Here is a 26,035-nt window from a genome sequence, read left to right on the forward strand (position 1 = left end):
TGTTAAGGGGAAAGGGAGGAAGCGGTTTGATTCTAAGGAGGGGACTTTGTTACTAGGAGAACAACAATTTATATACAAGTTTAAACCCTGTCATTTCCCTGATAACATAAAAGGAAAAAACCTGCACCCACTTTACCCAGCCCAGTAGTTTGGCAATTTGCAAAGAGAAGAAGCCCTTCTTCCCATGGACATACCCTTATGCAAAATGCATTTCAATATTATGTTTTGAACTAACAATTTTCACACCTGAGCCCATTAGCAGCAGTAGCAGATTTACTAAAGAGTGATCTCAAGTGGGTTGCTGGTAGTATTTATGCCCAGTGAGAGACTAAAACTAGTTCCCATCCCGCTTTTAATCTTGAATTCAAAAATTAAACATTTTATATAGGTTTGTTATTTTTTAAAAGAGGGAATTTTGTTTAGTGCATTACACTGGATCTCCCTATTGCCTAACATGTAATGTTAGCATGAAAATCGGGAAAGGACACAAAACAAGACCAACTAGTTCAATCTCATTGTTCAGTATGAAGTATGATACTGAAACTAAAATGTACCTGATACAATCTTGCAGCTCATGGTGATGGGCTGGAAGGATTTTCCTGGAGATTCTGCGGGGCTCGGGATCTGACCCTGAGGTACTATTTTGCAACTAGCTGCAATTGGCTGAAAAGCTGAATTTCCATGAGAGCCAAAGGTTACTTTCTGTGCTGCCAATTTGGTGGGAGTCCGTTCTATTGAAGATGGCAGGGAATAAAAAGTGGTATGTCTTTCAGTTTCAGCATTCACAGGGAATCCTGATTAAAATATGGAAAAGAGAAATGTTTCTCAGGCTGACTCATCAAATTCCTTGTTGCGTTTCTCTACACAGACAAAAATTAAGATACAACAAACATGTCTACAAATATAAAGCATAAGAAAGTGGGGGTTCGGTTATGATTTTTTTGCATTTTCATGTGTTATTTTGCTGGATACATCCTGAACAAAAAATTAAGACCCGGACTAGCCATATACTGTCTTACCCAATATGCAGCCATGCACATTCGTTTTTGGCATATTTTTCATAAGTCACATTGACTTACGTAAAACTATTAAGTTTTGAGTGTCCATAAGACAGATAGATCAATGTAGCTGAGGGGAAGTTTCCCCTGAAGAAAATCCCTGTCCCTGCATATTTAGGAGTGATTACCTAGAGGTAAGAGGGCTGACTACCGCCCTCTTATATTAGCCCATAGTCTACTCTGGTGTGGCAGAAGCTGTATTACTGAAGAGCTCAGGTACTCATGGATAATGAGCCACTAACAGAGAAGCCAGTGTAGAGGCCCCAGAGGCTGAAAAGTAGGTTTCCTCTTTTCAATTTGTTTTATGGGCTGTCCATCCAGATGTACTTAGTGTCTTTGCTCAAGTCTGAAAAATGCTAGTGTACTGATAGTTCAGAGGCCTGCATTTTCCTTTTTTTGGTGTGAGACCATCAAAAGCACTCACTGAAACCCTGAACCTTCTCCCCTTCACCTTCCCCACCCCCGTAACTCAGAAACACTCGCACAGCACACTGCAGGAGTAGATGACATGGGTGGAAAGGACGGCTGTGCCACATAAACACAAGCACGCCCACAACTAGAAGAGCTGCATCAGGAGATTTTACCAGAGATGTCAGGGTAAATAAGGCCTCAGAGCTACAGCCACCAGAGCCAAGCCAATGCTCCATATTCTAACATTTTGTGGGGCATAAATTACTCCTTCTCACTATACGCTTCTGCGCATCGGAATATAGATGCTAAACAGGAAAGCAAAGGGTCTCTCTCTCTCTTTCATCCCAGCTAATAAAAATAAATTGTCCCACAAGACCAGATACCACAACACCCATGAAAAAGTAAAATGGCAGCAGAGTCGGCCTTTGTTTTGCTATGCAATCTGAAGACCATACCGCTGGGCTCAGATGGCCTCAGAATAGTTTGTTGCCCCCAATTCAAATGATTTTAAAATCTCAATTGTTGGAACACTGCAAAGGGCACACATGACAATTAAAGGAAGACGCTTAAAAGAATGGAGGCTCAGGTGATCTTCAGTGGGATTCTACCTGTCCCTAAAGGAAGATAGCGAAGGTGAGACAAGATTATGATGATCAACAGATGGCTCAGGCAGTGGTGCTATTAAGGAGGGCTTCGGGATGTTTGACCACTGGGAGGCATTCGGGGACACAGGACTGTCTTCATGGGGATGGACTCCACCTGAGTAGGGAAGGAGACAGACTTCTGGGATGGAGGCTGGCACAACTGATTAAAAGAGCTTTATACTAGGAATTTGGGGAGACGGTTGGGAGATGCTCATCTAAATCACCAAGTCTGATTCTAAAACCTGATTAGGAGGAAAATCAAGTAAAAGTGGATACAGCAATGAAGAAAGGAATAACAGAGGGCAGGAGAACGGATAAGAAGAAAAGACAATGTCAATATCACTGACAGGAACAGTCAGGTAGGCAATACTCGCAGTCAAATGACTATGTCTAAGCAAGCAAAGAATCTGGGAGAAGCCACACAGGAACAACTAAGATGTCTGTACACCAATGCAAGGAGCCTGGGTAACAAAATGGAGGAACTAAAACTACTGGTGCAGGAAATGAAACTCGTAAGTATTACAGGGATAAAAAAAACATGATGGAATAGTATTCATGACTGGAGTACAGATATTGAAAGGTATGTGCTGATCAGGAAAGACACTGTACATTAATGACAGGGTAGAGTGTAAAGCATTTAGCAGTGATAGAATGGGTAAAACTGAATCTTGTTCAAAATCAGTGTGGGGAAGAAAGGAAACAGAGACTCCACCAGGATAGTGCTCAGGGTCTGCTACAGACCCCCAGGATCCGACATGGATAGAGACCTCTAATATTTTTAACAAAGTAAATACTAGTGGAATTGTGTGATCATGGGAGACTTTAATTTCCCAGATATAGCGTGGAGGACAAGCGCTACTAACAATGGTAGGACTCAGATATTCCTGGATGTGATAGCTAACAGATTTCTTCACCAAATAGTCACTGAACCACCAAGAGGTGATGCTATTTTAGATTTAGTATTGGCAGGTAGCAAGGACCTCATAGAAGAGCTGGTTGTAGAGGACCGGTTTGGTTCGAGTGATCAGGAGCTGCCTAGTCCAGTTTAAACTAAATGGAAGGAAAAACAAATATGGTCTGCAACTAGTGTCCTTAATTTCAAAAGGGCAAACTTAAAAAAATTAAGGGAATTAGTTAGGGGAAGTGGACTGGACTGAAGAACTCAAGGATCTGAATGTAGAGATGGCTTGGAATTACTTTAAGTCTAAGGGCTGGTCTACAGTACAGATGTAAGTCAACCTAAGTTACACTACTTCAGTTATGTAAGTTACTGTAACTGAAGTCGACGTAACTTAGGTAGACTTACTGAGGTGCCTACACTGAACTGTGTTGACGGGAGGCGCTCCCGCCGACTTCCCGGGAGCTGGAGTACAGGCGTCGATGGGAGAGTACTCTGCCATTGATTTCACCAGACCCACTAAATCAACACACTGCTGATCTAGCTGTAAGTAGAGACAAGGCCAAAGTTGCAGAAACTATCTGGAGCCTGCATCCCAAGCAAGAGGAAAAAATTCATAGGGAAGGGTTGCAGACCAAACTGGATGAACAAGCATCTCATACAAGTTATTAGGAAAAAGCAGAAAGCTTTCCTTGCTGATCCATTCCTTGTAGGCACTCTCTTGGGGCATTTCTACACTGCAATTAAAAACCCATAGCTGGCCCATGCCAGCTGACTATGGCATGCAGGGCTCAGGTGCTGTTTAATTGCCGTGCAGACATTTGGGACCAGGCTGCAGCCTGAGTTCTAGGACCCTCGTTCAGACATTCAGGCTCAGGGAGGGTCCCAGAGTTCTGACTGCAGCCTGAGCCTGAACATCTGCCCCACAATTAAACTGCCCGAGTCAGCTGGGACAGGCTAGCTGTGGGTGCCTAACTGCAGTGTAGACACACCCTTGGAGGTCAGAAAGTGTACGGAAAAAGTGAGAACTGCCAAAAGCCAAACAGAGTTGGATCTTGAAAATGAAATTAAATACAACATAAAAGGTTCTTTAGCCATATAAATAAAAAGAAAACGAGGAAAGAAGAAGTGGGAGTGCTAAACACGCAGGATGGGGTGGAGATTAAAAATAATCGAGGTATAGCCCAACACCTAAACAACTACTTTGCCTCAGTTTTACTCAGGGTAATGAAGAGCTTGGGGGCAGTGGCAGGATGGCTAACGGGAACGAGGATACAGAAGTAGAAATTACCACACCCGGAGGGGAAGCCAAACTAAAACACCTTAATGGGACCAAATCAGTCGGCTTGGATAATCTTCATCCACAAATATTAAAGGACCTAGCACATGAAATTACAAGCTCAATAGTATCGATTTTAAATGAATCCGTAAACTCAGGAGTCATGCCCTATGACTAGAGAATTGCAAATATAGTACCTATATTTAAGAAAGGGAAAAAAGGTGATCCAGAAAACTACAGGCCTGCTAGTTTGAACTCAGTTGTATACATGGTGTTAGAACAAATTTTGAAAGAAAGTAGTTAAGGGCAGAGGTAAATGGTAATTGGGATAAAATACACCAGGATTTTACAAAAGGTAGATCGCACAGAATTCTTTCCCAGGCATCTGCTGGTGGATCTTGTCCACATGCTCAGAGTCTAACTGATTACCATATTTGGGGTCAGGAAGGAATTCCCCCACCCCCCAGATTAGACTGGCAGACACTGTGTGGTTCTTTTGCCTTCCTCTGCAGCATGGGGCACGGGTCACTTGCTGGTTTGAACTAGTATAAATGGTGAATTCTCTGTAACTCGAAGTCTTTAAATCAAGATTTGAGGACTTCAGTAACTCAGCCAAAGATTACGGGCCTATTACAGGAGTGGGCGAGTGAGGTTCTCTGGCCTGTGATGGGCGAGAAGGTCAGACTAGATGATCATGATGGTGCCTTCTGGCCTTAAAAGTCTAAGCCTGAATGTAGGGCAGGATCACGGTAGCTTTTGTTATATAACAGAAAATTACTCTGCTTTAATGGTGCAAAAAATTGGTGTTTAAGTAAGACTAAACCATGTTTAAGGAAGAGTGTTTTAATTTAGGCTATTTGGCCCATGGAAGTTTCTGTAAGATACACAGAAGTAAAGATTGCTCAAATGTTCAAAGAAAAAGTGGCAGCTATTTTTGAAAGTGCTCAGAACACTTAAGATTATCCCAGAGGAACAGCCCCTGAAAGTGGGAATTATGTTCCTGCTCAAGCAGTAACAAAAGTCTAGGTCCTTACTTTGAAATCCCCTATCAACAGTAAGAGAATCATGACTGACACAGAAGGTGCAGACAACATGGAGGGTATGGCAAAAACTGCTCTATTTAAGCCTAGTGAAGGCATTTGCTTCAAAGGGGGAGGATCTTCTGGCTAAGGCTCAGACTGGAAGTTAGGAAATCTGAGTTATATTCCCAGCTCTGACACATTTCCTTGGACAACTCTCTTAACCTCTGTAAAACAAAGATAATTCCCTGACTCAAAGGGATGTAATGCGGCAAAATTAATGTTTATGAAGTGTTTCAGCATCCCTGGATAGAAGGCCCTAGATCAGTGTTACCCCCAGATCGAGGGGAGGTGATGGTACGTTTGGGGGGGGGGGGGGGGGGGAGATGGGGAGGGGAGAAAGAAAGAAAGAAAACACCACTGAAGCTTGACACATTCGCCCCTCCACAGACGGAGAGGGGCGAATGTCCCAAACCTGGTGGCACTGAATCACCATGCGCTAGGTTGCAACACCAATCAAATTCAGAGACAGAGGGGCGGAGGGCTACATTTGATTGGCACTGTAACTTACCATAAGGGGTCACAATGCCACTTTGGTTTGGGACATCAGTCCCTCTGTCTCCATCTACGGAGAGGCGTATGTGCCTAACCTAGCTAGGATGAAACACCTAGAGTGGAGAGCTGGGCCCAGCCCTGCAGGACAGGAGCTGCTGTTGTGGGGTGAATGCAGGGTAGGGTCGTTCTCCAACAACCCCCCTCCTTTATGTAACCACTGGTGGTTGTGTTAACAGAGGTGAGCACCAAAGGGGATCATGGCATGAAAAAGTTTGGGAACAACTGTACTAGAGGATGGTTCAGTGGTTAGGCGCTTGCCAGGGAATCAGGAGTCCTGACTTCATTTCCCCTGTTCCACCACTGACTTCCTTGGGGACCTCGTGCAAAGTCACTTTGTCTCTGCCCCCCAGCTCCGCAAATGTAAAATGGGGATAACATCACTTATTTCACAGGGATGTTGTGTGGATAAAAGTCATTAAAGATGGGAGATGCTCAGATACTAAAACAACGGGGGACATATAAATACTGCAGCCTTCCCACTCCCCTAACACCTTCATAGGCAGTCCTTTTCTGCAGCCAACACAATTGCAGATACCAGACAATCCCAGCACTCACAAATGTACATTTATGCCTGAAATGTTCACACATTTAAACAGGTTGAGAAGATCACCTGGCTAAATTATCTGAAGTGCACAGATCAGAACTGAAAGCACTATTCACCAAGTCGCCCTTTCCAAGTGTATGTGCTGCATAAAGCTTTTTCTGTTCCCGAGTTTGGCCTACTCAATGAACTCGATAAATAATACTTCTCTGAATTCAATTTCTGTCACAAGCCTGTTGCTTCCTCAATACACTTGGCAGCCAGGTGCCAGTCAGATGATTTATGGTCTATTTCAACATAGCTTGAAGTAGGTGTGTGGTAACTTGTAAACCAAAAACCCATTACAAGTGACAGCCCCAGCATCAGTACTAGCCACGTATTTTAAACAAAATCAGAATACACAAATACCAGTTTGCTTTACCTTTTTCCACAGAAGCATCTGGAATGGACTCAAGTAACTGTTTAATTGGTGAAGAAGCTTTCACTGGCGCTGGTATACTTAGTGGTAATGGTAAAGACGTGGGGACATCAGAAAGGTCAGATTCAGAAGATTGGGAAAAGAGATAATCCTCGCCAAGAGAATGCCGATGTAGCTCAACATCCACTACCTTCCAGAAAGAGGTGAAAGGATTATGATAAGTTATGCACTTGGCAATTGGCAGCCCAAATATCATGAGTTAGGATGCCTTAATTTGACCAAAGCCTGCAAGACCTCTGCACATGAAACTACCATTGATTTCAAAAGAGGCTGCATGGGCAAATGTCTTGCAGGATCAGGCCTACAACAAAACCTAGGAAAATACAATGATTTGTGATATTAAATATCCACAACAAAATAGCACATATCTACCTCTGCACAGAATTCCGAACAGTAAACATCATCAGGCAAAGTTCCCACAAACTCAGGATCCTGAACAACTAATCCATGTGATGTCCCATTAAAGTCAGTGGGATTCCACATAGGTGCAAGGGTGCCTATCAGATCTCAATGCAGGATTAAGGGCTAACCTTGTACGCTTGGTTTGGAAATCCCTTGAAGCATACACTACAGCATTTGTTTACTCTTCAAAAATGTTCCTCACTATCTTGAGAAAACCCATATTAAAATCTACTTCGCTGAGTGAAAAGCTGAGATCATGCAACTCCACAGAAATCTTCTGACTTAGTAAAACAGAGGGGAGAAATCAAAATTAGAGATAGTAGACTATGATTGAGGTTAAGTGACTTATCCCAAGTCTAAAATAGAATCTTGTCTTTAATCCCACAGTACTGAGCTCTAACCACTAGATTACATTGCCATCTATACTGCAGAAAACAGTCAACTAAGCACAATAGGAAGGAGTTTACCCAACTATGGCTAAAAGTGAACAAGTCATAAAATCATTGTGAATCAACAGGATAGTTCATTTGCTGGCCACTGACTTCACTATTCTCTATTTTGGCTATTACCTCTATATTCATTCCTTTCTGTAACTCATTTTTATACTTGTGTGCTAGATTTTCTGTGTGTTGTTTTTATGTTAAGCTCATTCAACTGATCTTCTAACAAATACACACATACACTATTTATATGTGGAAAGTTTGCTTCTCTTAAAAATATCTGAATGCATTTCTCTTGAAAATAACGAAGATGAAACATCAATGACTTCAGGGAACGAGCACTGCATCAAACCAAGTCACTTCCCAGAATTGCTTTATCATCTCATGTTGTAATACAAATCTAATCTATGGTTACAAGAAAAGGTAGTTTGCAGGGTTGTTATAGCTGTGTTGGTTTCAGGATATTAGAGAGACAAAGTGGGTGAACAGATATCTTTTATTGGACCAACTTCTGTTGGTGACAGAGGCAAGCTTTTGAGCTACACAGAGCTCTTCTTCAGGTTTGGAAAAGGTGCTCGGAGTGTCACAACTAAATAAAAGGTGGAAGAGTTTGTGGGTTCACTACAAGCATAATATTTTTTACTTCCTACGCAGCCATTTTTTAAGAGTTTCCATGCTTTTATTATGAAAGGTTACAACTATGGTACAATTTTACTTGGCTACAGCCACTATAATTCCAGTACTAAACTTCTTACTTTGCAAAGTGTTCTGGGACACACAGTCCATGAAAGATTTTATATAACAGCAAGCATTTCCATTCTACAGCTCAGTAACTCACCGTTTCTGCACCAAGTGTCTGCAAGCCAGTATAGGTTCTGTCCAACTGTGGAAAACAATTAGATGAAAGAGTACATTACAACATGTTAAAATATTAATATTTTAGCTGAAGTTTACAACTAATCTTTTATGAAATAGTAACACAGCAGCAAGTTCCTAACTAAAATAAACTGTGATTCTGTAGCAGAGCAGTGACATATCAAATTTACCAAAGCTAGAGATCACATTCTTTGGCAAGTAGCAACATTTGCACTTTGTAGTGAGCAGAAAAACCATGCTGCTGCCGGGGGAGATGGGGGGGAGGGAGGGAAAGGGGTGTGGGGGTGTGTGAGTGTGAGTGAGTGTGAAATAAAATCTGTAGGGGGAGGGGAGGTTGGCATTCTGCATTAATTAGAATAAAATCCTAATTAATTTAAATTAAATTAATGACATAAAATTAATTTAAGGTACAAATGACTAGCCTTAGACAAGTGTCCTTTTTATTCTTTGCATAAATCCAAATAAATATGAAACAATCTCAATTATATGCAGCAGGATCATTAAATGGGATTTTTGTTACTGCTTAGCTAGTTTATCCTCAGGCCAACTAAACCACTAAGGTCACCTTACCCAGTGTCCTATCAGTAGATAAGAGACAGGAAGTTTCAATGAAAACTGACACCAGCCAACAGAAGAACCCAGTAGCAGAAACTGCCTGAGCCATACAAACTTCAGAAGAACTCATGCTAGCAGACTAAGGCCCTGTCTACATTAAGGACATATGCACCAGGGTGCAAATTCTTAACATAGACACAATCTACTGGCACAAAGCAGGGTTTACACCAGGGGTCTCAGATTCAAATGACCGCGAGGGCCACATGAGGACTAGTACATTGGCCCGAGGGCCGCATCACTGACACCCCGCCTCGCTGCCCCTGCCCCCACTCCTCCCCTTCCATGAGGCCCCGCCCCTGCCCCGTCTCTTCACCACCTCCTCCTCCAAGCTGTTTTAATACACACTCAGTAAAGCCCCCCCCCCCACTGCACTACCACTCCACCCCTGCTCTGCCTCTTCCAGGGGTGGCAGGTTTGTAGAAATTTTGGTGGTGCCCAAAACCTGCCCCCCCCCCCAAACTCCACCCCCACCTGCCTAAGGCTCTGGGAGGGAGTTTGGATGGGTAAGGGGGTGGGGGTGCAGGCTCTGGGATGGAGTTTGGGGATAGGAGGCGGTGCAGGGGTGAGGGCTGTGGGGCTGGGGATGAGGGGTTTGGGGCATTGGAGAGGCTCAGGACTAGGGCAGGGGAAGGGCAGCCTGCACTGACCCTAGTGGAGGGGGGCACTAGGACCCTGCAGCAGCAAGTGATGCCAGAAGCCGGCAGAGCAGAGGGTGAGCTGCAGGTTCCGGGGCAGTGAAGGGGCAGCAAGTGAGGCCGGGGGACACTCGGGGAGGTGCGTGGGGGCAGCAGGCGGGGCCGGGGGAGAGACCCGGCCCCAAACATTGGGGAGCAGCGCAGGGGGAGCTTAGCTGCCACATAAAATAACGTGAGGGGGAGGGGAGTTTGGCGGCAACAGCAAGTAACTGGGGGGGGGCCCCCCCGCGGGCTGCAGGGAAGAGCTCTGCAGGCTGCATGTGGCCCGCGGGCTGCGTGTTTGAGACCCCTGGTTTACACTGATGCCAATTAACTGGTTTATTTACCAGAGTAAGCTGCACCACCGTAAACTGCACTTTTCAGCAGCGTAGCAAGTCTACTAGAGCTAGGTGGAGATGAGATTTTGTTGGAAAGTCAAGTCAAGAATATTTTGGACAAAGCCAGAAATATCTCAATTCTGAAATACCGCCATGGTGCCTCAAGGGAGTTGTAGTTCAGTTGCTTCAGGCTCCCATTCACTTCTATAGGCCAGGCTCACTGGCCAGATGACATTTTCCAGAATGCACTAGGGTCTCTCCCCAAGGTAAGGGGAGGCAGTGCATAAGGGCAGGCATGTGGCCAGGATCCACTACCGTGATGCAGTGCAGCTGGGGAGCCCGCCCACAGAGAAGGGGAGCATGGGGCATCCCATCTACAGCTCCCATGAGGCGCAGCAGTGGCAATTCAAAATTGGATTATTTCAATTTTCCAGGATTTCAGCGAAAAGTTTCATTTAGTCAAAAAACCCCCACAAATTTTCCATCAAAAACCAGTCTGGATGGAAAGTTTTCAAACTTTCCATATGCCTAAACCATGAGTGTGCATCAATGTAGTTACACTGGTGAGACTTTCCTTAACATAGACAAGACCCAAGTCAAACTAATAATAGTGCAGTGACAAAGTTCTGACGACAACTAAAAATAGTGAAAAAGGAAGGGTAATTGAATTCTTCTGGGGTTGAGCTCAAGTAATTAAAAAGAAAAGAAAAGTAATGGCCATTTTCAGAAGTGCTGTGCACCCATTAATCCTCTGAACTCAAGAGCCTTTGGAAGAGTCAGGCCCATAAGAAACAAATGAGGATTCTGGATTTTCCCTCTTCACCCTTCAGGAACAGGATAAGCCAAATTGTCAGGCTGCAGATCCTTGGTAGCTGCAGGTAAGACCACGGGAAGGAACTAAATAGAACAACCACTCCTTATGTAGAGAAAGATGCCCCTGCTAAAAGCCTAGCAAGTTAAAATTGATGAGAAGATGATAAAAATCCAAAATCACAGGGGAGAGCAGCTAAACACTTCTCTTCTCTGGGCAGAATCAATTCCAACTTCTTAGACATTGGAGGCCCCCAATGGAACGCCACCTCTTATATGGCTGATGTCACCAACTTTGCTGTATTTTCCATCTCTATCTCATATACTCCCTAGTCAGATGTCAGTGGTAAGCAAATACAATAGAGAAAGGCCACAAACTCAGCACATTCCATAGGTTCTCTTGCATACTCTATCACCCTCTGTACCAGCCATTCTATTTAAGTACCTTCAGATTGTGTATGATATCGATCCTTTTGTTCTGACTGTCCTTAAAGTGAATCTGAACCCTCACCGGAAATTCTCCCCAGCCTCGTCTGGTTAAATGAAATGGAGGCTCTCTGGAAACAAAACAGAAATTCACATTACAGACACCCGCACTACAACTTCCACATTCATCTCTTCAAACAAAAGAATGCTTTCCCGATTGGCTGCTAATTATCCTCAATCCCACTCTCCACCAGAGAGAGAACATGCAGTCTATGTAGACAGCCACAGAGACATCTTCATTGTGCATGGGGGAAGGTAAAAGAAAATGATGCCAAAATGGTGAATGTTGTGCCAGAAGAGACAGTAGTAGAGTCAGTTCCTTAATAAATAGCTGCATGATGCCAGATGGTCAGTACCAGTGAAAATCAGTACCATTTGACACTGTCACGAGCAGAGTTATCATTCTTTCCCTCCTACAATCTATCTAGTCAGAAAACACATTATTATAGTGTTGGTAGATAAGACCAAAGCAACATTTTGAACCCCACCTTCCCTGAATACTTCTGGACCCATACTCTTGCCAGTGCAGGTTTGTCCTTTTATAGGAAGTATGTCCCAGCTGAAGGGATGCATGCTAGAGAGGTTATTATAAAAGAAGAAACGATAGGAATTTATATCAGCCTGGAATTTTATTTAATTTATATCAGTCCCTGAGGTTGGGACAGATAGCCAGCCTTGCCCCCCCAACGCCTTTCAACCCTGACTGCTCAGGAGCAATGCAGTCTCAAGGATACTGGCATGTATGCAGATTTCCAGGTCATAAATCAATGATGGGAATGAGGGCTGTTAATTTATTAGTAGGGAAGGAATGTAGGGAATGAACAGTGCATGCTATTTGCCTAAACCTCATTTTCACAGCACTCTCACTGAGGAAGTGTGAAAAAAGGGAAAATAGGTGTCAGATAGTTCTTTCTAAGGGCAGGTCTACACTACAGCCGGGATCGATGCTCTGAGATCGATCCACTGGCGGGCGATTTAACAGGTCTAGTAAAAAGTAAAATAGATGAGAAAAGTAAGGTAAGTTGACTGGAGATTTTCTCCCAACGACCCCCTGTGGTGTAGACCCCGTGGTAACTCGACCTAAGGTACGTCGATTTAGTCATGTAACTGGAATTGCGTAGAGTAGGTCGACTTACCATGGTAGTGTAGACTAAGGGTACGTCTTCACTTACCGCAGGGTCCGGCGGCAGGCAATCGATGTTCTGGGATCGATCCCGGAAGTGCTCGCCGTCGACACCGGTACTCCAGCTCGGCGAGAGGAGTACGCGGCATCGACGGGGGAGCCTGCCTGCCTGCCGCGTCTGAACCCGCGGTAAGTTCGGACTAAGGTACTTCGAATTCAGCTACGTTATTAACGTAGCTGAATTTGCGTACCTTAGTCCGAAGTGGGGGGTTAGTGGGGACCAGGCCATAGCCCCAGACATGGAGAGAAGGGACAGGGAGAGGAACAGATCCTATAAAAATCCCACGTACAGTGGTTTCACACCAGTGTTTTAAAATTTGCTTAGACAAGTCCTGCAGAAGGACTGAGGCCAATGTACATCAAAGTTACTTTCCTAATCAATCTGAGTGTTTTATGCCCATAACTTAGTGGCAGAAAGTTGAGTGGAAATCTACTGTGGGAGGAAAATCCTGTAGTTTACTCTGTTGACCTCAGTGGGGCAATATTTTTCAACAATGTTTTTGGGGAGGGAATGTTGACACTGCTACATTTGGCACTGTGTTTCTCTAGTGTCAACACAGCCATGCTGTTATTGTAATCATTCCTCAAAGCATGAGGTTAAACCCAAGATTATGAGTTGGCCACAAGCGAGAGCAGGAGAAAGGCATTTGAGAAAAAAGCTCTTTACTGAAACACACAAGTATCTTTAAACAAATGGGAATTCTAAAAACTCTGGCAAAGAAAATGAACTTTTCACATTGGACTGGGTGGGCGAGAACGTTTAGTCTGGCATGCAGCCAGACTTGCAATGTAAGTGATGTAATGAAAATAACAGATACACAAGTCCATGCTGCTAATATGAAATACAGCATTTCAAGTTTCTCTCCAAAAGAAAAGGCTCTCTTTAATCTGTTAAAACAACCTGGTATGTTATGCTGCAGACTTGCGAAACACAACTAGCAAGTGCTGACAAACACCTGGAGAATTAGCTAGTTAAGCCAAGTTAGAAGTTAAACTAAAATACCAACAATGCAGCCATAAAAAGAAGGTGCTATTCTTTCTGAGAATTTCAGTATTTCAATCCTGACAAACTCAAAGACTCAAGTAGTTCTTGATTACCTGACTTCCACCAGGTCGTTAGGTTTGTAACTGGGATGAAGGAAGAACCAGACTTTCTTGACAAAATGATTTATGCTGGGTTCTCTCCGAGAGCCTCGTACATACACCATCCATTTATGGGTTGACTGATCGTTCTCTTCTCTCTTGTCAGGAGGAATATACCTGGCAGAAAAAGTAAAAATAAATTTACATACACAAAAGATTTTGCTCCGCTCTTTTTGGAAAGTTTTAGGAACAGTAAAAGGCTAATTTATGCCTATACTATTGGGAATATTTGGAGCATTTTAACTGCATCGTCCAACATTTCATCAAACCCTCCAAACCCCCTCATCCAGAAACAAATCTGAATGGCTCTTACGTACACTTATACTCTTTGCTTTAACTGCACTCCTTGGTATCTCAATATATACGTGCTACCCTTTGTGTGAAATAGCTCTTTGTAAATTTCCACCATCTAATCCTGGTTTCCTAATTGGGGGGGGAGGGGTTAATTTTAATCCCTCACCAGTGAGAGAAATTTACCTATCAAATCCTCTTCATACAGTTCTGGAGATGTAAATCACCTTGAAGAATCTTTTTCAAATACCAGATTGGTAAGAATCAAGCATAATATATACATAAAGCTTAATTTATAATAAACTACAGGGCTTGACCCACAAAGTCAAGATCTGGACCCAGATTTCTCGTTGTTTACGGGTGTTTTTAAAACCCATCTCTAATAGTAAGAAAAACAACATCCAACATTCACCACTAATTTGATACTTTCTACTCCGGGGGAAAAAAACCTGACACGTGTACTGCTGCAGCTGGGGCTGATGGCCAGAAGTAGAGCTGTTCAAAGTTTTCCAAAATGAAAACATTTTTTTCATCAAAACTCAGCCTTCAATGTTGAGAAAACATTCAATTTCTTTTTTAAAATTTCCCATTTAAAAAAAAAGTCTCCAGAAACTCTAGATAAAAAAAAATGAGACTTTTGGTGATCCTGATAAATGAGGTATATTCTCTCCCTTCCCCCATTTTGGGGCTGGTTTCATCCTTTTTATACTGTCAATTTTTGATTAGTCATCATAGTCACACGGGGGAATTTGCTAATACAGAATAAAGGAATCCCATTTTTGAAAAATTCTGATTTTGGAAAAAAATATTTAACATGTTCTGGAAAATGAAAAATAGAATGGTTTTGGAAAACAATGGAATTAAAAATAAGTTTTGAGTTGTCAACATTTTTGTGACTGTTTGTTTTTTTAACTAGTTTTTGCCAGAGGTGAGCTGCACTAGCAATAGGATGCAAGGGCATTCGCACAGTGCATGCCTGCACTATGCTTAACCACACCCATTTCCAGAACTTTACTGACAAAATTAAGTGGCTTTGCAAGAGTTTTGACAGAAATGATGCTCAATCTGACACAAAAATCATGAAATTACATTTCCTTAATTTGTCTGCATCTTAATTCAATGACATTTCCAAAAATTACCATACAGCACTATGGTACTAACTAAGCCTGCATCTCTTATCATGGTGGGAATCACGTAGTAGCTCAGTGCTACTGTCTTAGTCCAGCTCTATCCTGGCTTCATTGAACCACATCCCATCAAATACTGACTCCTACCTTCACCAAAGCAGGGTTCTGATCCTGCAACTGGAGCCTGTGGGGTCTCAGGGGCTTCCCAGGCAGATCCTATTGCAGGATCCGGGCCTAGTGCTACAGGTGGTGGGGCTGGAAGAACTGAATGTGTCAAAATAATTTCTAAAAACTTAGTTTTGAAGCAAGTGCAGAATCAAACTCCACAACTGTTATTACGACAAGCACTAGCCCTGGGTCCCACAACTGCTATTGCTCACACCCCACAGCCAATAAGGAGGGACTGGAGTAGGAGTGCTGGTATAGCTATCATTTGGAGTGTGCCTCAATTTTAGCTGCTTCCTAATTTTAATCCACAATTCAACTCAATGGCTAACAACTAAGACAATTAGTAAGACCTTCGATACTAACTTGGAGACATTGCCAACCACGATTGTTTTCTTCACATAGAGCCGTGAAGTTTCATCATTTAACAGACCTGCCTTTCGCTGGCCTGTTTTATGAGAGCTTGTAACACCAGAAGTGTCCTGAAGGGCGAAAAAAGCAAAAATCAACTTTGCAAACACAGACTTGGTACTAGAAAGTAAGCTGATGTTTAAAAAGAAACCCACACAATTAAAATGAAAGACCAATAAAAAAAACATTCTAAAACAGACACACTCAAATTGCTAACTGCCCATTTTCAAGTAACGTATGTATACAGCAAATGAACACTATATGGCAAAGCCGGGGTCCAGTTATCTGACATACACAATTGGTCTGGGCCAATATTTTATAATAGCAATTAATTAATTTGGATGGCCACCTCAAGATACCTTAAAGATACTTGATTTTCAGAAAGTGCTGAGCACCTGGTGTCTGAAAATCAAACCCCTTTCAGGAGTTTCAACTTGGGCATCCAAAAATCACTAGCTGTTTTTTAAAATCTTAGCCCTGATCCCTAGAACCAAATTCTGCCCCCCCCCCCCCCCCCCCCCCCCCCCCCGGGCCTACAATTACTTCAATGGACGTGCCAGATATATGTCTGGTGGAAGAATTTGGCCCCACCCCACTTAGAATGATGGTCAATAACAACAGAGTACCAACATCCAGATAAAGCCAGTCAACATGCAGCAATCATCAGGTATAACATAAACAACCCAAGTGATCTTGTACCAATCTTTTATTAACTGAAGGACAAATCTACAAGAGAAGGTAAAATTGTAATCAGGTCCAGGACCAGTATGTGCTTCGGTGTCATTTGCAAAGGGACTAGAGATACTTTTCTGGGCTCTGACTGGCTGAAAATGTTGCCCTGAGAATATGGTAGGGCAGGGGTTCTCAACCTTTTTCTTTCTGAGGCCTCTCACAACATGCTATAAAAACTCCAGGGCTCAGCAGGGGAGGGGGAACTTGGGGCTCTGGGCCAGGGTGGGGAGCTCAGGCATAGGTGTAGTTTGACTTTTATTTTGGGTGGGCACGGGCCAGCAGGGATCGAGCAAGCGCCGCATGGCAGGGTACGTGGAGAGAGTGCCACTTCCACCCCCTGACTCACCTCAGGCCACCTACCAGTCTGGGTTTTTTGGGGGAGAGAGGGGGGAATAGGGAAGCACAACCAAAATTTATAACTCAAAGGTGGGGGACTCAGTTAAAAAAGTTTGAAAACAGTTCAGGGTGCAGGGAGAGGGGTAGCCAGATGCTGCGTGTGGGCAGGGGGGTAGCTCAGGGTGCAGGGGAGTAGCTAGGGGCTGTGTGCCGAGAGGGCTCTCTTGTGGTCCCTGCTCCCCGAGGGCTCTGCCAGCCACAGGTCCTCCACGCCTGTGACTCTTACTGGCTGCGTGAGCAAAGGGGGGCTGGGAGCTGAGGAACAGCTTCAACCCCCTGCACCAGCAGTAACAGGAGACAAGGGAATGCCGCAGCTGCCTGCTCCATGGCAACCCAGCCAGAGCAGCAGCTATACCACACTGCCCAGCTCTGGCTTCCTGCCTCCGACCTGGCCAGGGGGCAGAGAGAGAAGGAGGTGGAGGGGGGCATTGTGTGTGTCTGTGGGGGGGGGGGGGTGGAGCTGCCCTGCTCTTGCAGTGTTTTTCTTTTTTTGGCGGGGGAGGGGGAGGAAACACCCCCCCCCCCACCACCACCACCTCCCAACTCTGGGCTCAGAGCTTCTGCTCTGTGGGGAGCACCGAGGTTCCAGCCCCGCTGCTCCTGGCTTCAGCCCTGCATGACGTGCTGGAGATCTGACTCTAGGTTTTAGCCGCAGGGCCCCACAGCCCCATTGAAAGGGCTCATGGGCTCCCCTGTTGAGAACCGCTGTGGTAGGGTCTTCAGTAATCTGACAAACCACATGTCTGCAATAAAAATGGATTCTGTGCTGTTTACACTGGAGAACAGACCAGTGATCCCAGAGATCCTGTCATGGAAAGTAAGTGGCTTACTGCAGCCTAATTGGGGGGCACTCAGTCACCATCTGGCTACTCTCTGGCAGTCAGTAACTCTCCAAAACAGGGCTGGGGCCCTGCTACTTGGCTGGTGGTGCTGGTCTGCCTCCCTGCATGCTCAGCATACTACTCCATTCCACTCGGCATTATTCAACTTCATGTGCGATACAGAATCAGTTATCTCCATCATTGGTTACTGCTACTCGCCAAACTGCAGAATTCAATTATCTTCAATGGGTCAACCCATCACTGGTATGGATTAATGAGATTCTGCTATAATAGTAACTACATGGCTCTGATTTTTTTCCTGCTGGAAATGGAGAGACTCTTTACATGACTCTTCTGGCAGATCTGGATCATTTCTATTAGTCTATGTGTTATTAAACCATCATGCCTTGGTTTAGGCAATGCTGTGCAGTGGTTAGGGCCGGGGAGTGGGAGAGGGGAATACCAGGAATCAAGACTCCTAAGTTTCTTTTCCAGCTATGCAACCAATTCATTGTGAGGCCCTGAGCAAGTCTGAGAACTCCCTTCTGTAAAATGGGTGCAGTAATAAGTACTGCCTGCTTCGCAGGTATGGTGTAAGTCTTAGTTCTTATTTGAAAAAGGGCTGCGAGATCCTCAGGTGAAAAGATGTTATTGATTCTTCATAAGCTTAAGTCCAGGAATTTATAAAAGAGTTGAACATTTTCCTGGGAACAGTGGGGGAAAAAAACAGATCCCACCCTGCTGGCAGCATTCTGGCTGCAGCCAGAAAGGAAATGGATGGCAAGTTAGGCTAATTATGACTTCCTAGAGGAGCAGCTTGGTACAGACAAGAAGATTCCCCTTTCTACTGTGCAGGGTTGTTAACTGGGGCTGCTTCCGAGGAATCTGTTTCTCTGGAGGAGAAGGGACCGTTTGCTACTGTTCAGAGAAGAGTTAATTTGTTAACTTGCAACCCCAGAAGCAAGGGAATTAATTTGTTTCTATTTCTCTGAAGGAAGTGAGCTGACAACTGACCACATTGAAAACAGGGGAACAATTGGTGCTTGTTATAGGAAAGGGAGCTTTTTCCCCCTTCCCTCCCTTCCTGAGAGAAGGAGATGATTTTGCTTTAACACCTTCAGGATGATTTAATCAATGAAGACCCCCTGCCAGTTAGTATCATATTATCTGAAGGGGTGCTGAGCAGACCAAAACTCAGATACAGTAGATGAAGTCTTCAGAATTGTTGTAAGTGATGCAATTCCCATAGCAACTAGCAGCCAGGCAGCTGCACCACTGACAGACACAACCAAAACAATGAGGGTCCCAGCAATGTGCCAACAGAAAGCCACCGACTGGCAAGACAACTTGGATGCTCACTTGGATACAACACTGCTGGGAGCCACAAACTTCCCCCTCCCTCTCAGGGGTTGTCTTCACTGCACAGTTAACTCAAGTGTTGCCACTAACTTGAGTTCCGTTCACAAACAAACCTTCTAGCTTGAGTGTGATGGTGCTTTTAAATCAAACTGGCTGACTCCTCTCCCTGCCCCCTGAGCTATCCCCCTGCCCGCATACAGCCCCTAGCTATCCCCTCCCTACTCCCTGAGCTACCCCTGTGTCTGCACACCGCCCTTAGGTACCCCTCTCCCTGCACCCTGAGCTGTTTTCAAACTTTTTGAGCTGAGCCCCCCCCCACCTTTGAGTTATAAATTTTGGTTGCAGCCCCACCCCCAACCAAGACTGGTAGGTGGCCCGCTGAAGTGAGTCGGGGGTGGAGGCGGTGCTCTCTCCACATACCCTGCCATGCGGAACTGGCTTGATCCCCGCTGGTCTGTGCCCACCCAAAATAAAAGTCAAACTAGACCTATGCCTGAGCTCCTCCCCACCCCGGCCCAGAGCCCCCCGTTTCCCGCTGGGCTCTGGAGTTTTTATAGCATGATGTGGGGGGGTATCAGAAAGAAAAAGGTTGCAAACCCCTGCCTTAGAGAACATGTGCTAACTGGATCTGTAGCCTAACTCAGTGGTTCTCAACCTTTCCAGACTACTGTACTGTACTGAGGCTGATTTGTCTTGCATACCCCAAGTTTCACCTCAATTAAAAACTATTTGCTTATAAAAATCAGACATAAAAATACAAAAGCGTCACAGCCACACTATTACTGAAAAATTGCTGACTTTCCTGTTTTTACCACATAATTATAAAATCAATTGATTTGGAATATGAATATTGTACTTACATTTCAATGCGATACTTGAGCCTGTTTTTCACTTGTGACCCTTGTCTGAAGTCTGAACCCAGGCAGCGGGGCTGAAGCATGTGACTTAGCTTCACGGGGCCCTCTCTGGCATGCAACCCTGGGGTCTCGTGGGTCAATAACCTGCTTGCCACCCCCTATTGCTGGCCCTGCACTTGTGACCTCCCTTAAACTCAGCCCTCGACCCCTGTGGGGGCTGTAACCCCCAGGTTGAGAAACACCATCTAGATAAGTTGGGTACCCCCTGGAAGATCTTTGAGTACTCCCAGGGGCACATGTACCCCGGTTGAGAACCGCTGGTCTAACTTATTAGCTGCCAATCCGATCACTCTGTGCAGTTCAAGCATTATTTCGCAGCGAGGCCGCTCTCACTGGAACTAGACTAACTTGAGAGGAGTTAACTCTGCAGTGAAGCCCTAACCTCAGTGAGTCTGCACAATCAGCTAAAGGCAACAGAACAAGTTGCTGGTGGGGCATGGAATGACCCCCAGGGTATGTCTACACCATGATAAAAAAATCTTCCCTACTGAGTGTCAGAGCTTGGGTCAGCTGACACAGGCTCAGAGGGCTCGAGCTGCAGGGCTATAAAATTGTAGTATAGACATTTGGGAAGAAGCCTGGGCACCGAGACCCGGGCTCCAGTCCCAGCATCTACACTGCAAGTTTATAGCCCTGCAGTCTGCCAACCTGTCAGCTGACCCAAGCCAGCCATGGGTTTTTATTGCAACGTAGACATATTCCCAGAGAGCAGGGTTGAGAAAAATATACTCCTCACTCTGCTCCCCTGCTGACGCTGGCACAGGCGCCCCCCCCCCGTAGTTGGGAAGGAATTTCTGGGACCACACACACCTTCTGTCCTTCTGCCCACCCCCCTTTTCACAGCTTTACGTTACCCTTCCGGTATTCCTGCTTGGTCTCTGATCCAGGTTGTTTGCCAATCGCTCTTCCATGTCCAGATTGCCATTGTCTTTCTCCAGGAGGAAGTCATTGTGCTGAGATAATGAGTCACTTTCTGAATGGTTAGCAGATGGTGTTTCTGATCCATGATTAGCAGGAGATGAGGATCTGGATGGCGATTCCAAGAACTTCTTGATTGAGGGATGATTAAAAACCATAGAGTCACATGTCTTGGCTCCCTGCAATAATAAAGTCCAGGCAGATCCATTATTTTTTCCAGCTCAAATAAAACTGGGCCTAGGCCAGAAAATAAGAGCAGAGTATCAGCATAAAGAAACAAAGAACCAATATTTAATCACAGATAAAGCATGCACCACAGATATTGAAAAACTGACTACTGCTCAAGGAAAGAGGGTCAAAATAACTTTCTCCAACACTACAGATGCCTTGGTCCCAAAAAAAAAAAAAAAAAAAAAAAAATCTATCTGGTCCCTGAACTGAGCACTGCAACGTACCCAGACTACTTTTCAGGATGACATTAAACCAAGACTGGCTTCTTTAGACTTGCAGGCATGTACTTTCTCATAACACAGGTGGTAAGGTCACACCGTGTATGCTGCTCAATTCCTGTGGTCAGGCAGGGTATTTAAATGCATTAGACTCCTATTTTTCATACAACTGGCAGTCTGCAAACGACTAAAAGACAAGCTGCATGCATCAGTGCCCTGCCTGCTCACAGAATGTAACCAGAGGGTCACGAGTCACATGCTTGCTCATGCCTGCAAACCAAACCAGGCATACTAGATCTCATCTTAGACCTACCTTCCTTAACAGAGTCCCTTTATAGGTGACCTGCAAAGGACAACAATGGGTTAATGCCCCTCTTTTGGCTTTTTTATTATGTATAAAGGCAGCCTAGGCTTTTTCCTGCTTGCATTTAACTTTAAGCATATAAATCTGCCTCATCAAGGAAGTCTCCTTGGAAGAGAGAGAGAACTGGAGTAATAACTTTCTCAGCCCTGAACTGAAGAGGTGGGGGGTTTGAATCTTTGGGGGATAGGATTTTCAACAGTGCGTAAGGCCAGTGTTTTCGAAAAATCCCATAGCTAATAAAGCTCTTTCCTCCCAACTGTTTGTTAGGCAATTGTGTTAAATAGAATCATAGAATATTAGGTTTGGAAGAGACCTCAGGAGGTCATCTAGTCCAACCCCCTGCTCAAAGCAGGACCAACACCAACTAAATCATCCCAGCCAGGGGTTTGTCAAACTGGGCCTTAAAAACCTCTAAGGACAGAGATTCCACCACCTGCCTAGGTAACCCATTCCAGTGCTTCACCACCCTCTTAGTGAAATAGTGTTTCCTAATATCCAACCTAGATCTCCCCCACTGCAACGTGAGACCATTGCTTCTTGTTCTGTCATCTGCCACCACTGAGAACAGCCGAGCTCTATCCTCTTTGGAACCCTCCTTCAGGTAGTTGAAGGCTGCTATCAAATGCCTCCTCGCTCTTCATTTCTGCAGACTAAACAAGCCCAGTTCCCTCAGCCTCTCCTCATAAGTCATGTGCCCCAGCCCCCTAATCATTTTTGTTGCCCTCTGCTGGACTCTCTCTCCAATTTGTCCACATCCCTTCTGTAGCGGGGGGACCAAAACTGGACACAAAACTCCAAATGTAGCCTCACCAGTGCCGAATAGAAGGGAATAATCACTTCCCTCAAATACTCACTAATTAAAACAAACTTTTTAGACAGTCTGGCCATGTCTACACTAGCGAGTTTACAGCGACACAGCAGTACAGCTGCATCGGTATAGCTGTAAGAACGTTTGTGTAGCCGCTGTATGCCGATGGGTGAGATCTCTCCCGTCGACACAATTAAACCGCCTCCAAAGAGCGTCTGTAGCTATGTCGGTGGGAGAGATAACTCCTGCCAAGTTATCAGTGTGGACAGAGGACTGTCCACACTGGTGCTTCTGTCAGTGTAACTTATGTCGCTCCGAAGGGTGTTTTATTCACTCCTCTGAGCAACTAAGTTACACAGACAAAAGTGCTAGTGTAGAAATTGCCTCTGACTGGCAATCTCTTCCCCTCCTGAATCCTGAGCTTTGACCTTCCTTGGTATTTGCGATGTAATAATCCTACTATTTCTCCAGTTACCCATAAAATATTCCATGAAAAAACTTTTGGGCCTTCTCTGTGCATCAAAAGAGCAAATAACCAAAAACCCGTTTTGTTTGTTCTCCTCTAAGCAAACAGATTATACTAATTTTCAGGAAAAAAAGTTAAGTAAATAACTGAAACCATATTTAATTATAAACTTCAAAACCCATCTGTACTGCAGTAAGTTCACACGGTCAGAAAAGCTGGGTTTTTTTTTAAATTACAGCAGATCAAGCATCTTGTAAACACAACTTGCTGGAAGTTCATAGCTATTTAAAAAGTGAACACAATGAATTAAACTACAACAGACTGACACACTTTACTAGACATGACAGTGAAACTATGGTAGCTGCCGATAAAACTAAACTGGTATTAACTCTTACTTAAAACATTGCATGGATGGCAAAAAAATCTATCAGCCTTGTAAAATTAAAGGAGCTTTGGTCTAGCCAACATGCAAATTAGACCCGTTGAACAAAACTCTAATTCAATCAGAAATGTACCCGAACTTCAGCACCCAGCACAAACTCAAAAGCTGTAGAAAAAAAACAGGGACAATAGCTGTACTTTTGTGAACATTTCTTAAGAATAAGAGCAACTTTTGAAGTGAACGTAATATGTGTGAAGCATGTAAGACTCTCAGATAAATTGGGGGGAAAAACTCTCCATCTGATAGAGCAGATACAGAAACTGATAGAGCAGATACAGAAAGCAGGAGGGGGACAGTACAAACCCCTTGCTAATGTGCCTTCCTGTGGTACTAGAGGGAGCACTTGAAGATTAGAAGTGGCTCAGTCATTAAGAATAGTCAACACAGAAATCCAGAAAAAACATTCCTCCCATCACCACCAAATTCTCTGTCCATACCAGTTGACCAACATGTGTTTGAAGAGGCAAAAAGCAAGTTAGATTTTAAAAAGAAAACTTTAAAAAGCCGTGTGAAAGTGCTAATAGGATACTAGTGTAACACAAGAAACCCCCGCTGAGTAGAACCATGCATCTGGGTATTCTCTAGGCAGGTAAGGCAAACCCATAGTTTCCATCCACATGCCTGAAGTTTGACACAGCAGTTCCATTCTTTATTAGAACTCAGATCAAAATATTAGCAATTTAAAGGTGAACTGAAAGTCAAAAACAAAACCTGAGTTAAACCCAGGCATATGTCCTGACACTCCAACTTGCTAGACCATAGGGGCACATAGCATGGGTTTTAACTAGCTGTTTCTAAATTCATTTTCTCCCATTTATTACTCCCTGGTTCACTGCAGGTATTATTCTGTGAAGTCATAAATACAGTGGGCCCCATGTGTGAAAGGAAGGATGGTTTTGAAGTTAAGGCACTGACTGGGACTCAGGAGATCTGGATTTCTGCTCCCAAGTCTCCCAGATTCCCTCTGTGACCTTGGATAAACCATTAATCCCTCTTCTACCTCAGTTCTCTTCTGTAAAATGGGATAATACGGTCCTGCTCTAAAGAGTACTGCACAGATAAATTCATTAATCGTTGCAAAGTCCTGTGTACTAATACAGTGGTGATGAGCACTGTAGAAAAGACATTACATTTCAGAAAATAAAACAAGCGTGGTGATGGTTTTTCAGGGAGAGGAGGCAACAGTGTTTCTGGAATGAAAGAATTTAACGACCTAGTTAAAATCTGTCTGTGCTGAATGCCCCTGCAGCCCGTTTTGTGGCAGCACAAGTTGTGTGCAATTCAGTTACCACGTTTGTTTTGCAGTTCAGCTTTCAAGCATTTACGACTGTACCACAAAAGCAAAACAGGAAAGCTACACAGCAGCTAAACTATGCAGTCTAACTTTGCAAATATTCTCCAGTCTTATTGTTCCAAAAATAAATTTTTACCTCTCCAACTTTAAGGAGACCAGCAGAAGCATAATAGTTAGCCACAATGCAGGCACGAAGCTTATCCATCATCCTCCTTGCCTCAAGCAGGCGCTATAAAAAGAAGAGAAACTGTATTATAAAGTACTGCAATTGCAGCACTTTTCAATACTTCCTGATCCTCTAACTTCTCTCTTTTTAAGAGAGACCTTTATACCTGATCTATGACTTCAATCTCATGTTCCTTATTCTTCATTTCAACAGCAAACTGCTCTTTAATAATTGTCTCAATCTTCTGTACAGCAGCATCTCGAGCTGTTCAAAAAAGCACATTAAAATAAAAGGGTAGTTCAATCCTAGAGGTTCTACGTGAAAAGAAATGTTAAAGAAGGAAAAATAAAGGTTACGGTAACTGAGCACAACACAATGGAAGGGATCTCTAGCACTGAGTGCCAATTTGTTTTTATTTCTGGTCTGCACCAGAACATAATTTCTCTTAAAATAGGTCTATAAGTTGGTTTTTACAAGGTTTTTTTTTAATTCTTGTAAGCACTGAGGTGGGAGACCAGTCATGAGACATTGTTTACTATTAGATCTGAAAAGAAGTAAATATTAAAAGAGAACAAAATGCCACTCACATTGCAACATAGCCATTAGAATACAACAAACATATGCATCAATATGCAAACACAATACAGAGAGGATGAGGGGGCAGAACCACACACACACCAAAAAAGAAGTCTATAGATGGGAAAGGGAAGGCTGTATCCTACTATGATAAACAGCAGGGGTGACCAACCTTCGGCTCACCAGAACATTTCATAAGGCCCATGGCCTGCTTCAACATAATATATTAACGGCTGATTTATTAGCATTTCTTGTCATGTATATATCATTTTAGTTTACACAAGGAAGTTTCAAAAAATGCAATAAAGAATGGGTTTAATAAAAAAAAAGTGTCATGTTTCATATAAGCACAAGCCTGTAAATAACAACACTCTGCATTCACAGCTCAGCTGTAGACTAACCAGACCACTGAAACATATACTT

At 43.9% G+C, this 26,035-nt stretch overlaps 1 protein-coding gene across 9 annotated transcripts in view; it reads right to left on the reverse strand.

Annotated features, from left to right (window-relative positions):
• YEATS2 (YEATS domain containing 2) overlaps nucleotides 1-26,035 on the reverse strand; it is a 73,797-nt gene that overhangs the window by 42,022 nt on the left and 5,740 nt on the right. For 5 of the 9 annotated variants that reach the window (XR_006175212.2, XR_010590126.1, XM_042853544.2 and 2 more), the window contains 9 exons: nucleotides 25,203-25,300; nucleotides 25,007-25,099; nucleotides 20,984-21,226; nucleotides 15,860-15,975; nucleotides 13,866-14,027; nucleotides 11,544-11,655; nucleotides 8,624-8,668; nucleotides 6,887-7,073; nucleotides 555-794 (listed from right to left, as the gene is read on the reverse strand). Coding sequence is in view for 7 of the 9 variants with exons in the window: in XM_042853544.2 (XP_042709478.2) it covers nucleotides 555-794; nucleotides 6,887-7,073; nucleotides 8,624-8,668; nucleotides 11,544-11,655; nucleotides 13,866-14,027; nucleotides 15,860-15,975; nucleotides 20,984-21,226; nucleotides 25,007-25,099; nucleotides 25,203-25,300 (1,296 nt within the window). In the remaining 2 variants the exon portion in view is untranslated. The remainder of the gene's footprint in view (nucleotides 1-554; nucleotides 795-6,886; nucleotides 7,074-8,623; nucleotides 8,669-11,543; nucleotides 11,656-13,865; nucleotides 14,028-15,859; nucleotides 15,976-20,983; nucleotides 21,227-25,006; nucleotides 25,100-25,202; nucleotides 25,301-26,035) is intronic. The other 4 variants (XM_042853545.2, XM_042853546.2, XM_042853543.2 and 1 more) reach the window with 3 other exon arrangements.

The sequence above is a fragment of the Chrysemys picta genome, chromosome 9 (genome assembly GCF_011386835.1).
Source record: "Chrysemys picta bellii isolate R12L10 chromosome 9, ASM1138683v2, whole genome shotgun sequence".
NCBI classification, from domain to species: domain Eukaryota; kingdom Metazoa; phylum Chordata; order Testudines; family Emydidae; genus Chrysemys; species Chrysemys picta.